The sequence below is a fragment of the Vidua chalybeata genome, chromosome 12, assembly GCF_026979565.1.
Source record: "Vidua chalybeata isolate OUT-0048 chromosome 12, bVidCha1 merged haplotype, whole genome shotgun sequence".
NCBI lineage: Eukaryota > Metazoa > Chordata > Aves > Passeriformes > Viduidae > Vidua > Vidua chalybeata.
Genome location: NC_071541.1, coordinates 7,437,291 through 7,451,431, shown reverse-complemented (window position 1 = coordinate 7,451,431; position 14,141 = coordinate 7,437,291). Strand labels below are relative to the sequence as shown.

Genomic DNA, 14,141 nt, shown 5'->3' with positions numbered 1-14,141 from the left:
GGCTGTCCAGAAGGTTCCTCCACAGCAGTGTGGCTGTCTGGGTGACACTCAGGGTAAGGAAATCCCTACAGGATCTTGCTTTTCTTCTGGAGAAAAACTCAGCTGCTTAATCTAAAGTAGAATTTTTGTCCCACAGTGGCTGAGCTGGGTAAGAAGCAATCCTGCAGAACAGCTATGAGGGAGCATCAGAAAAGGTTCTGAATTCCTAATTAAAAAGGGCAGTAAATCACTTGCACAAAGACCTCCCATAATAGATCACATACTTGCACTCGGGTAATAACTTTTTATTACAGTTTTTGCTGTGCTTAATGACTTGTCCACAGACTCCACTTTCAGAAATGGGAACATCACAGCATAAATCTCAGGAGCATTATGGAAATGCTGTCATACAAAAGGGGACTTGAAGAGCAGGTGAAACCAAGCTAACAGCAGAACCCTTCAGGTGCAAAGTCATCACAGTCTCATCAGAAAACTGTCTCCTAGGCATGTTAAATAGCTCTAAATGAAGAAAACTTGTGTCAGGGATTTGGACCCCACTTTGTACGCTCCAGCCTTAGACACAGGGGCTAAAAGCAACTGCCCTGAAGTTCCTGTCCATGTTATTTTCACCTCTTAGCCCAGCAGCATCGTGGGCTCAGGGCATCTGCACCATGCTCACAGAGACCAAAGCTGAAGACCTCTCCTGGAAGACATTTCCCCAACAGCTGCCTTGGGCAGACTGACCCTCTGCTCAGAGCCTCACCTCAGGAACAAGGACTGTACCTCACAAACAATGATGTCTGATGTTTGCTGTACTCAGTCACCTGCTTTAACACATTCCTAAGGCTCCCAGAGATTTCCTAAGGAGAAAGAGCTGCAAACATCTGCACAGCTGTGAAATGAAGTAATGTGACTGGAAAAGCAATCCAATCAGTGTGGGTAATTAAGACAGCTTATATTTAATGCTGAAGCCAATTAGAAGAGAGAGGAGGAGAAAAAAAAAATCAAGAAAAAACAGCTATTTCCTAAAATTTCCTTTTGCTTTGTTTTTTACCCAGCATCATGAATTTTGCTTACACAGGGCTTAGCTAAGCATGCAAAGTTAAGTATGAATGTTTACTTAAAACTGTGTAGCCACACAGGACCTGTGCCTGAACTTTGCCATATCTGGAAGAGACCTACCAGGCCTGGCAACAACAGCTGTACTGAGGGATGCACACCAAGAATTAAACTCTACTCTCACTCACATCAACATAAACCCCTTTAGTTTAGCAGAGTCAAATTAGTTATAGGGAATATGGAATATTTGAAATTTATGCATTTCAGAAGTAGTTTTCTCATTTTACCACAGGGAAGTGTTCACAGCATCTCCCAACAAACCGTGGCAGCAAAGCACTGACTGCAAAGCCCTCCTGTCACAGCCCTCTCTGTGCAAAGCCACTGGGCATCAGTTCAAACTCCACGGCCTGAGGCAGGGGATTCCTGAATGAAAAGACCAGATTTTTCCCTTCTGCAGACAGAGAAAGCACCCCTGTTTGCCAGCCTCCTTTCCCAGAGGGCTTCTCCCTTTGCTGTTCAGTGCCCATCTCCCAGAAGGAGAAGGTGACTAAACAGCACTGAAGAAGGATGCTGTGCAAGTCCTGTCCCTCTTCATGGTCAGGCAGAGGGCTCTGATGGATGTGGCACACTAATTTCAAACAAAAACTCTGGCTGAGTGATAAGCTTGGAGGTTTGGTGCAGGGATCTGAACAAGGGCAGCCTGTCGCAGCAGAGAGAAGCAGCAGAGCTGTCAGAGCACCTTGAAACAAATCAGGGAGCAGCATCAGAGCCAGCACAAAGATAAAACCAGACACCCATGTCTCCTAGGGAGGTGGCTAAGGGAAAGGAGATGGGGGAGGTTTAGAAGTTTACCAAAGACATTACTTTATCAAGAGTGAATTTCTGGAAAGGGCACAAGGCTCAAGCCCTTGGTCATGACAAATGTAAGACGTGGCATGGAGTCAGGTGAGAGCCATTGAGTGTCCTTTCTCCAGCACTGCTCTACAGCACACACTGAAAAAAACTACATGGAAAAAAAGATCCCAAGCAATGAAAAGTGGTCTTTCCTCCTTCAGAAAACAACAAGCTCCATCCTCACCTCTCATTCTCTGAGCTACTGCACAACCCTTGCACTCTGACTGAAGAGACTGCTCTGCAAGGGGGATAGATAACCTCAAAATGAAAACACTTCCAGAGGAGCAGTCCACGCTCCTGGCCCTTTCCTGGCATGCCAAATGCACAGACAGGTTGGCCAGATTCTTCCCCCACCAGTATTAACTGCTTTTACCCCAAATGGTTCAGCTCAGTTCAATGCAGGGACACCCAATATTCACTACTGTGATAGAGAAGAGAACGAGACTTTTCTGGGTGCCAAAATAACTCCAGAATCTATAGCATTTATTCACAAGGCACATAGGTCCTTGCTGGTGTTTGGGTCTCTTTTCTTTTATTCTGCTTACATCAGAGAAAGGTGATAAAAGATGCTGACCATGAGCACTGCCACAAGCACAGGTCACTGTTTAAATATATCCAGCAGTTTCTCTGGAGACTTTAGGACTTTAGGAGAGGGGGGTTGTAGCTGGATTTGTGCTATTCCCAAACCCTTTGACAACCCTGTTCCCAGCTGCACAAACAGCAGCACTACTAACAGCTCCTGGAAGGGCATTTTGGAGACCTGCAGAGGACAGACCACAGGCCAGTACACAGGTAAGGGGGGAGAGATATAAACTCCACAAACATCTGCAAGAATAGTTCCAGCACGAAAAGCAGTAAAATCCTTCTCACACTGGGATTTGAGACATCTTTTAGAGGCATCTGTATGTTAGGGAATAATACACAAAAGCTTTTTCTTACACAACTTATTAAAAGCACTACTAATAAAAACACTGCAAGCCTGATCTGAAATGAACCTTGCTATTTCAGGTCTGGCTTTCTCTAGAACTGTGTCATCCCCAGCATCTGTGCTGAGGCAGATAATCCTCACATGAAGGGATTGGGCTTAAAATGTCAGGAATCCAACATGAAGCCTGAGAAGAAATAAAAGGCCAGTATTTCCTGTTGTTCCCAAACCCACACTCCTGCCACACAACTCATCTGATGGCTGGGTATGTGTGGCTGCTAAGCCTGCTGCTACGTTGCCTCTCTCAAGATCTGCAAATGGGATTCAAGCTCCAAAGTCACTAAGATGCTTTCTTCTCAAAAACTGCCCATTTTGCACCAGTAGGATGAAAGAATCTTGCACAGACCTAGACCAGTGTTTTTGGAAATCCTTCCCTGGCTGGTGAACTGCCATTTGCCATTAAAGATGTGGAAGCTAGGCTGGAACCCCTGGCATGGCACTGAGCTGAACAGCAGCCACCATCACCAGTGTGCTGTGACTTGAGTGCTCTAACTGAGGGCTGGCATTTCAAGGACACATGAGAATACAGTGAACAACTCCACGAGTTAGGTAAAAAGATGTCCTACAAGGTTGAGTGGCCCCTAACACTCTCTATCCCAGGACACAGAGCTGTCATAGAAAAGTGAAGTCTTCCAGTGAATCTTACTGTTCAAATGTAATTTTTCTTCCCTGATGCTTATGAGAAATTTAGCCTTTCGTAGCCTGTATAGCCTCCAGACAATGGCAAAGCTGAATTTCAAACAGTTTCAAGGCTGACAGTTTAAAAATGCTGCCTGTTTCCAGACCTGCATTCACTGCATATTCTGAGCACAGCTGCTTAACCCACATTTTTGAGTCTCTGAGATATAAAACTTCTGGGATGTACACAGCTAACTTGCTTCAGTGTTTACAGTTTCATAGTGCTGAGGCTCAAAATCCCCAAGTGTTCTTCACCCCCAGGCCAGGCTGCATCCCCTACCAAAGCACAAAAATCCTGGGATGCTGGGCAGTGAGCAGTCCCTCATGCCTTCACTGAGCTGCTTCCTTTCTGTAGGGGTGGTTTGCTTATTACAAAAAGCACAGAAGCAAGCACAGTGTGAATGACCTCAGTAAGACTGATGTCAGTATCTAAACTAACACCTCCAAAGGCTGTTTTGCCCGGCCATAAATCCTTTGTTTCTAAGGCAGCACTGCTCAAAAATGCACCAAAATCTTCTCTGAGCTGTTTCTACCACTGCCCTCATCACCAGAGTACCTGAGGGCCTTCAAGTCTTGTATTAAGCAAGATGACAAACATGTCACATCTGATTCATTCCCTCTTTCCTTCTCAAGAGAGCTTAGGTACAGGAAATTGCTTTCACAGAGCTTTAGTTTCCTGTATCTCTGCTGCTGTGCCTGGGAGGGGAAGCAAGATGAAAGAAACACCTCTAATGCAGAGAGGAAAGAAGGACAAGCTTTTTGTGATGGCCTCTGGTTTCTGTGAAGGTTATTCTAGAGCCTCAGCTTGGGTGGTCTTTGGTTCTGGAAAGAAAAGGTCTTAGGACCCTATAGGAATACAACTGTCAAACCTACTCCCCTCCTAAGCCATTTCCACAGGTATTAGCCCAAGTGCTGGAGCAATCCAGAAGACTTGAAGCCTGGCTCACACCTCTACAGGAAGCCAGTGCAGAGAGAGGATGAGTGTGATGGACTAGCATGACGTTTACCACACTGCAGCGCTCAGTGTTGGCTGCATTTTCTTGGAGGCTGATGGCTTCATGCGCAGGCACTGTACATTTAATTGTAATAAAAAGACCTACTCAATTAAAGAGTTCACTCCTGCAGGTCTTATTTTCAAGGCAATTCTCATAGAAATAGTCCTACATCTTGCAGTAAGAAGACCTGTGTGTGGAAAGGCAGATCCTGTGAGCAAAGGTGGGATGAACAGACCAATCTAAACAAGTACACGTGACCCAGGAAAAGTGTGCTTTTTCAGTATGAACAGTAGCAATTTCCCCTAAATAGAGCCCAACTTTCTCCACTGAAGCAATAAGAATACCTAAAATAGAGACAATTTTAAGTTTGCATGGAAATTTTGCTCTAAGCTCAGCTCTCTTCCTTCCTTCTCTAAAGCAGATTTCAAAGCATTTTGAAAAGTCAGCCAGGCTGCAGCACTTTCCCTGATTGGGAATATTGTTTTTGAACCGCTTACTGCAGATTCCTGCTGCTCTGGTGCAGCACAGGGCATGAAGCACCAGTAATTTCTGTGCCTCTGTGAGAGGACAGTGACAGAAGGAAGGCAGGCTGTCCTGGTCCAGCCTGCATCCCCTGCTCCTGAGCTGCTTGCAGTGCTTGTGCACTGCCATGTCCTGCAGCCAGGTGGTTCTGGATTGCCTTCCACGAGCTTGGGAAGCTCCAGGCAAAACACCTCTGAGGACTGGCCACGGGGAATGGGATATGAGCACAATAGCATGCTCCCTACTCCTGGAGGAGGCTTCATACCACCTTAGCAATTCTCCACTGTCAGGAAGTGCATTGAGAATTTGATTTAAGTGTGAAATCTCTGCAGTCATCCAGAGAAACACTGCCTCAAATCCAGAGTGTTTCAAGTTAACTAATCCCACAAATTGGAAAGGAAATAAACCATTCATCATTTTCTCCTTCCAAATAGCAAAGGCCAATCACTACTGGTAGGCACTTAACAACATCCAGATAAGACAAAAGAAAGCCAAGTATGGGGTCAAAAGTGAGGATCTGGGGCCGAGGTCCAAGAGGACAGAACAAGACTCTGCCCTTGAATGGGACTGGGCCAGAGAGGTCTCAGAAAAAGCTTTAACTGAGTAATTTGAAGCTTTTCCCATATCCCCTCTTCCACCTCTGGCTGCCAGACTGTGTCCCTGCCAGCTGTTCTCTTTCTCATAGGACTGCCTAAACCCTGACAGTGAGGACAAGATAATGTACCTATACCTGATGGCACCAGTTCAGATGGACACTCAGGCAAGTACTTATCTAAGCACATGCTTAACTCCATCCCTATTTAGTAAAGCACTTATGTATAGGCACAAATTTATCTCTCTATGGCTACACGAGACATAAGCCTCTCATTAACACTTTATTCCCCTTGGTCAGGGCTTATGTGCCATTTTTAGCTGCAGGACAACACTCTGCATGCGTGCAAGGCCATGTTTCTCCTTTGCCTCTGAGAGACCCCTCTGCCCTCACCATGCAGGAGCCAGAGCTATCTGCAGTGACTCAGCAGTGCAGAGACAGGGCAGAGGAGAGCGTGGTGGGGAGACCAAAGAGCAAAGCAAGGCTTACGTTGGCTTTGAGGCTTCAGCCTGGTCTGTCTGCAGCTTCTCCCCACCTTCAACTTCCATGGTGCAGTACACGATGCGGTTGGGGGCCAGTGACTTCAGCCCCTGCACCTCCATGATGACAACCTGCAGGCAGAGAAGGAGAAATATAAGAGGAGCAGCCTCCCTCAGACCCTGCTGTGGCTGCTGAACCCATGGGGTCAGCCAGTGCTGGGGTCCTTCACACACTGCTGGATGTTCACAGGGGCAGGAGGCAGGGGTGGTGGCACTGCCCAGGCTGAGTGGGGACTGTGGCAGCCAGCCAGGTCTGTATGGAGACCAGGATTCCCTCTGAGTGCACATGGGCTCACTGAAACCCATGGGTGTCCAGGGCTGTACCAAGCTTCAGGAGATGGGCTTCAGAGACATGGTCCTGCCTCATCTAGAAATGCCTTAATATGTGAAATCCAGAAAAAAAAAGTGCACACGACTACTCATCTTGTGCCAAAAGCATATTTTCCATATTAATCATAGAATGGTTTGGGGTTGACATTTGAAGATCATCTGGTCCAATCCCCATGCTGAGACATGGACATCTTTCAGTAGATCAGGTTGCACAGAGCCCCATCCAAGCTGATCTTCAAAAATTCCAAGGATGAAACACCTATATCCCAGTTGTTCCCTGTCCCAGTTGTTCCCTGTTCCTACTACCCTCACCAAAACCATTTTTTTTCTTATACTCAATCTAGATCTACTCTTTTCCAGTTTAAAACTGCCGCCCCCTGTCCACTCTATAGCTCTGGCTAAAAAAAACAAAAACAAAACAATACAAAAAAAACTTCCTTCATCTTGCTTATAGAAAATCTTTCTAATTAAGAAATCACCACCTAAGTTCCTTGCAGGTAATTAATTTTTTCCCTTTTTTTAAAGGTGATTAATCTCATTAACCACACACCTTAAACATTTCTACAAGAATCACTGTGGGAGTTTCTGTTCATGTTCTATTACAGCTATTTATGTAGTATATACACAGGGGTTTAAAATTCCTCTCCTCAGGTCTTCTGATCTGTCTGGAGCTGAGGATCCTCTCCCTGGCACACAGAGCTCCACAAAGCCTCTGATGAGTGCACATTTTTGGTAAAAGCTTTCTTGCAGCAGGAGTTTTGTGCACTCAGCAGTGCCCAGACCTGCCAGCTCCTGAAGTCAGTGCTTCACTGGGCTTTGACTTCCCACCAGATGGGGTTCAGCTGGAGCAGAGCATTTGTGACACCCTGCTGTAAGGGTGTCCCTTCACACACAGCTGTACACACTGCACAGCTTCTGCAATAGGGGGGCTACTTTGTGAGCTTTGTGGTAGCTCCCTGCTCCTCCATATGGGAATGCTTGAAAGTCAGCCTTATTTGATGCTGCCCTTGAAGGCACCATCTCTGGGTTCACAGCCCTAGTTTTAAATAAGACTGAACTGAATACTATAAAGATGGTTTCAGACACAATGAGTTAAATTCCGAGACTGGACAACCAGGGTTATTAAGTTTTGCAGTAGCATAATATGTATAGCAAGAGACCCTGTAGGAAGAGAAATAAATAGGAAACTACACAAAACCAGCATTTTCTGATTTTTCTGCATCTTATATTTTTGACTCCATCCTGGTAGTTGTTTTGACAATGTAACATAAACCCACTCATTGACAGACAACAACAATTCTGTAGGGGTGAGCTGATGACTCCTTGAAGTAAATATGCCCACAAATAGACCACAAATGTGTTTGCACAAAACAACTGAGTTGGCTGAAAACAGCTACTGAGCAACACTGTTCCAGGACTGAGGCAGCCCGTGTCGGAGGCAGCAGCAGCACCCTGCCTTCCCCTGGGCTGCAGAGACAAGCTGCTCGACAGAGCACTGAGCAGGAAGTCAGCATGCAACAGAGAGCAAAGGGCAACCCAGCACAGCATAGTATTGCCACACAAACTGCAAACCAATCTGTTGGGTGAATTCAAACCCCAGGAATTTTTCACAATTCTTCAAAGAGGAAGCAATTCTCGCAGGGAAATGTAGCAACCCCTCTAGCTGGCAATAGTTAAAGATGTTGATATTTACAGTGTTGCATTATTGTAATGGTTTTGGGGACAATACAGGCCCAGGGTTACTGGGCTACACTCAGTAACAAACTGCATGAAGAGATCAGTTAATGATGCAGATTTCTGAGCCATTTGATATACATCATCACAAATGCCAGACAGTGAACATCACAAAGATTTTTCCAACAAGGTGGTGAGACACCAGAAAGGACACAGTGTTTAATCACAGGTAAAGCTTCCAGTAAATAGAGAGTGATTTCTACTCACCTCTCTCCACCTAACCCAAATTTGAACTGAGCAGAAGTTGGCTGCTGTGCTCTTTACTCCCATGAATTCTGCACACCGTTGTGTGCATGTAGCTTACCTCCAGAGAGAAAGACAACACGACGTCTGACTTGGAAAGCTGGTTCTCATTTTCCTCTCCCATGTCAATTATTGAGGTGTTGTGGCTACGTTTCAGCTTCTGTAGTTTGAACTCAGAGCCTCCTTTAGACACAGGCATGCTCTCCAAGTTTGCCATTAGGAGATTGACAGAAGACTTCAGCTCCTCAATGTACATGTTCTCCATTTCTTTGGACACAAACTTTGGAAACTTGCGCTCCTTGGATTTGGAAACAAACACAACAGAATGAATGTTTGTGACTTGTTGCAGTGGGAGAATCCCCCAAGAGCATCTGCAGAGGTTTGTAAGCAGGGAGCTCCGACAAACCAGATGACAAATTACAGCCTCCCCCTGAGTAATGTAGAAACATTATTGCTAGTTTCTCACAGAATTACTACTTGGCACTTGTCCAACTTGCCTGTATTTTGCATGCACTTGCATTTCACTGACTTTTCTAACTACAAATGGGCTTTTTCCTCAATTACAAACACTCCAGGCCAGATCTCAACTGAACTTTGTGACCAACAGCAACTTACTGATTCAGAGGATGCTGATAGTAAGAAATTTGTTTTCCAGTCTTCCAATTGTGCCAGTTTTTTTAAAAACACTTCTGAGCAGTTGCTTAATCAGGTTTCTAGGTGTGAAAGGAGCCCAAAGAGGGAAAACCAGCTATATGTGGGCAGGAATGTTTGGTTCTAACTGGAAGAAGGGGTAAAACATCCTTTCTACTACTTGCCAAGGCCTGAGCCTCCCCCCAAGAAGACAACTTTTAACTGTGAGACTTTCCAGAGCTGCTTGCTGTCAACAGGAAATTTAAACTCTAAAACCAAGGGTGACAGTGAGAGCAAAATATGATGCTCCCCAATGCACGTTCTCAGCTTTGAACTGCTGCCCATCACCAGCCTGAGCCCTACATCTTCTGACAACTCCTCCCATGGCCTGAATCTGCTCAGCATTCAAATGTCTCTCAGTGGGTTACAAGACAGTGTGCAAGGCATAAGACAGTGAGGCAGCATCTGCAGCCAGGGAACACAGGGCTGATGTGCAAACAATCTTGGTGGCAATTCACAACATTGTAAAAAGCCATTTTTAAAATGCATGCTAGAAGAGAAAACAAGGTCATGTTTCTTGTAGAAGACTGTCATCAGGCTGCTGAGAGAGTTCTCCTCTGCACTAGTTTTTGCATCAGCCCTTAAGATCTTACCCACTACAAGCAGAGCTCACAGCAGCACTCACACCAAGCAGCTGAAGTATAGTCACCTGTTTCCAGACTCAATCTTGGGAAGCAATTCCCACTTGTAAATTAGACCTACAGTGAAATAAACTACCTAATCAGCCTCCTGTATTGTCTGTGCATTATAGAAGTTGCAAGTCACCCCTAGGAAAAAAAAAAAAAAGCAACTGTTTTGTAGATTTTGAGAACTACTGCTGCAGCAATGATGTTCAGACATCATTGTTCAGACATTATTGCTTTTTTACCCTGCTGTCATCCATCTCTCCAGGGACTGTAATTTTGGCACTGCCCTCAAAAACCTCTTCAGCAGTGCAGCAAGGACTGAGACATTTCACTGTGTGCTACCATTAACTTCTTGTATTAGGACTAAAAATGTAGTTTGAAGTGATGCACAACAGTTTAAGTGGAACTATTTAGCTGATGTTGGAAATGCAGAGATGCAGATGTGGTCTTAAGTCACCCATCAGACTAGAGATAAAGCTGGGGGAAGTCTGGAGTAAGAAACTATCAAGAGATGCAGACAACAGCAAGAAAGGGCATTAGTCACCTCTCCATGTACTGGGAGCAGAGAGAGGATCAGGAATAGGGAGAGAGGCACGAGCATGGAGACAGGTAGAGTTAGGACACTGAGGAATGACCTGTCCAGCAGACTGGAGCAGAGTGGGTCCAGCCCCAGACAGACATATCACTCCAGTGTCACCGCAAGGTCTCATTTAGTTGCTCCTACACGTGCTCCTCCTTGTCCTTGAGGCCAGGTGACTGGGAGGGGGAAAAGGCACCACAGGACAGCAGAGCACTTGCCACTGCAGAGAAAAATATATGTCTGCCTTGGCATCACTAAGCTCTCAGCTGTAATGCTGTTCTATTTAGCTGCTGGAAAAGTACAACACACAGACTGAAAAGCCTGTCCAGAGTCAGCTTTAAAACATCTGCTTGCCACAGAGCGTGATCCTCAAGCCGCCTGGCTCCGGGGCTGGGCTGCACTGAGCGTCACTCTCCTGGGAACATGGGATGGCAAAAAGACCCAGACCTGTGTCCTGGTAGGCAGAGTCAGGAAAGCTGGCACAACAGTGACTTGTTCAAGGTCACACAACAGCTCAAATGACACCTTGCAGAGCCACTGGTCCCGTAAGACTCCACAGCCTTTGCTGCCTCTGAAGTGCAAATGTCCTAGTGTGAGTTTCTTAATTTAACAACGAGACATTAATTTGCCTTGAGCATGGAATCTCCAAGACAGACACCTCAGTGCTGGTTTTACAAGCACTGTAAGCTTCCCTGTGCAGCAAAATCTGTATTAAAAGCTGTAAATTGGAGATAAAAATGGAAATGCTATCCTTTCACTGAGCTGAATTGTGAACCTGCCCTCTGTTACAGGGAAAGCAGCCTTGCCCACAAAGGAGGGAGAAGATTCAAAAGGTCATTTGGATGCCTCCAAAATATAGTATTCAGGGATCTGAAAGAACAAGGTTTCTCGCAAACAGATGCTGGCAGGACCTGACATTCTGAAGTCTGCTGCAGTTCCATGATGGAGATTAAATATCCCTAGCTGCCAACTGAAATCCAGCTAAGTCCTTTTACTCTAAACCAACCTCCGAGCTGCACTGTTGTATTTTGAAGGTTGAATTCTGCACAGAAATATGTCAGGTTATGTTGAGGAGTTTCCCCCTGACTCTCTCTCGGACAGCCAGCAGTGTCATGGTTTGTTTTCAGCATCCTTGGGGGAAGAATGGAAATGGCAAATTCTCATTTGCAAAAAATAATTCATGAAGCTGCAGCTTCTGCTGGCTGCTACTGAATCATGCATATTGTTGTTCTACATACCATAAAGAGAAAATAAAATAACAAAACCAGGCAATCTTTTTCTCAGGGCCTGGCTATCCATCTCAGAACCAGAGCAGCCGTGCTCAGTGCAGAGGCTTACATTTCACTGCAAATAAACACTGTAGGTTTTCTTGACAATAATTAAATGGCAAAGGGCCAAATACTGAACAAAAGAACTCCAGTGAGTTTGCTGTTTTGCTGCACCATTGATTGGCCATGTGGTCCTTGGCCATCTCACTAATTTTATCAGTGAAGTAGGGAAAACCAGAGCCTATGTCCCCAAAGAGGAAACTAGCAGATGTTTAACAGAGGTGTTAGTGAGGAGGAGCTGTGCACCAGCACCATTGTTAACGCCTGACTATAAATCAATATGCTCTGCTTTTCACATGCAGGCATATCAGTGTGGTTGCAAACAGCTCTGATATTACCTTTCTTATAAAAAATCCTAATTTGGGCCCAGCTCAGTGCTGGGAGGACTGCTGCTGAAAGGCAGGTCCCTAGACTGAGCTTGTCTCTGTGATTAAATTTTTTTTTTGCCTTGTAGTAATGGTTTCTTGATTATCAAGAACAGCCAGACAGATCATTCCAAATGACTTCACTCCCATTAGGGCTTTATCAGTGACTCAGAGCATCTGATTAGAGGCAAGGATAAAACTCGTCCATACTGATGTCAACAGGATCCTCTCCATCATCTATGGTCCATTGGAGGCCACTGTGTGGGGGTGTGATTTGCTCCTAGGGAGATGGCTCCTTACAGAAGGGTCTCTAGGGAGATTAGCCAAGTGCTTGGTTATCAAAGCTGTTTGGAGGTCATGTGCCTACTGCTCCAAACAGCAGCAATGTCTGCAAGGGGGGGGTAATGATGGCCTGACTGCTCTCATGCACAGTGTGAACTTCTTTGGGACAATACATCTGAACGACCTTTACTGAGGTAGCATTTACCTACAGGCAGGAAATTGTGGCTCCTATCAGCCCAGCAAAAAACCCAAATCCCATTAGGATGATTCTTTGCTCCTTTTTTACACACCTTACATCCACCTTATTGTCTAGCATAGAAATGTGACACCTCTGAGGATTCACAAGGGATTTTTCAGGAACCTAAACTGTCCCAGCTCATCAGGACATACCAAGAAATGCACATCAGAACAGCTTCATCTTGTTTGTTTGCAGCTAATAATCTGATCACTTTTAACTGGTAATTATTGTGAGAAGAAACTTGTAAGAGAATGACAGGAGCTGGGGGCTGCATCAAACTCCTTGTATATTCCTAAATGAAGAGGTTATTAATAACAGTAGACTTTTGTTTTTACCTTGGCAATTTGTTCTGCCATTTGGAGACGTCCATCTAACTCGCGCCTGATCTGCGCTGCTTGCTCATCAGGGTTGTCCAGCTGTAGAAAAACAAAAGGCAAATCAAGGTGAAAAATTAACCAATGCAACACCTTTAGGTGCAGCTCAGTTCTTCAGGCTGACCACCTGTGCTACATTGCTGATAGACAGAGTGACTGGTGAGGGGCCACATTCTGGAACACAAAGGACAAACACAGTGTTCACCAGTCCAAGACAGACAGTTTTTGATGCCTGCCCTGCTGCCTCCTGGGGCTGAGCATCCTCACCCTGAGGCGGTCTGGTGCAGTGTAATCTGGAAAGTTACAGCTACAGTGATGACAAAAGTTCTGATTCTCAGCCTGATGAACGATGAGCTCATCTGTTGGTGCTCACTGGATCAGCTGAAACACCACGTTGGCCCTGACCCATTGCTCTCCACGGCATCTCCTCATCTCTCTGCCTGCACATGCTCACACAGACCTGCACAGGTGCAGGTGTTATTTCTGCATGCTGCTTCACCACTGATTTTCCAGAGAGCCAACACTGACTATGGCTAAGATTGATGGAAAGTGTATTTTTTGATTAGCTTTTGAAAGCCTTTGTTATGGATTTAATTCATCAAAACTACAAAGTGTCCTGACTGTGATCCAAATCTATTGAAGCTTCAATGGCTTCATTCACACCAGCTGCACAACATAACCTCCTGGTGTGTTTCATCTTTATATTCCTGATCCCAGCACCAATAAAGAGCCATGGATTATCAGCACCTTTCAGGATCAGCTTCCCCGTTAATTTCTCCATGAACAAATGTACCATACAACTATCCTGCACCAGTGTGGAAGCACCTCTTGGAGCTGCTTCATTAAGGGTAGGAAATGTACAGACCCAGATTTTAATTTCTTTGCAATTCTGAAAGACGGAGCATTATTTGAATTCTATCTGAGCTACAGTAATTGAGGTTAATCACACACTACCCAAAATAACTCAGGAGCTAAAATTAGAAATTGAGGATGCTGCTGTGGAGGAGGGCTGATTTTGCAGTATGATAATGAGCCAACAAACTGCTTCACGCTTTCTGCACTATCTTGATTGTGCAGATGTTTTCCAGTGATGCCACAGGTGTCCAGG

The 14,141-nt window shown here is 45.3% G+C and overlaps 1 protein-coding gene across 10 annotated transcripts in view; it reads right to left on the bottom strand.

Moving 5' to 3' along the window:
- Positions 1–14,141, bottom strand: part of CADPS (calcium dependent secretion activator) — a 206,935-nt gene that overhangs the window by 122,551 nt on the left and 70,243 nt on the right. For all 10 annotated transcript variants that reach the window (XM_053953714.1, XM_053953716.1, XM_053953720.1 and 7 more), the window contains exons 4-6: positions 12,995–13,075; positions 8,612–8,848; positions 6,194–6,315 (exon numbers count right to left, since the gene is read on the bottom strand). In XM_053953714.1, the coding sequence (XP_053809689.1) occupies positions 6,194–6,315; positions 8,612–8,848; positions 12,995–13,075 (440 nt within the window). The remainder of the gene's footprint in view (positions 1–6,193; positions 6,316–8,611; positions 8,849–12,994; positions 13,076–14,141) is intronic.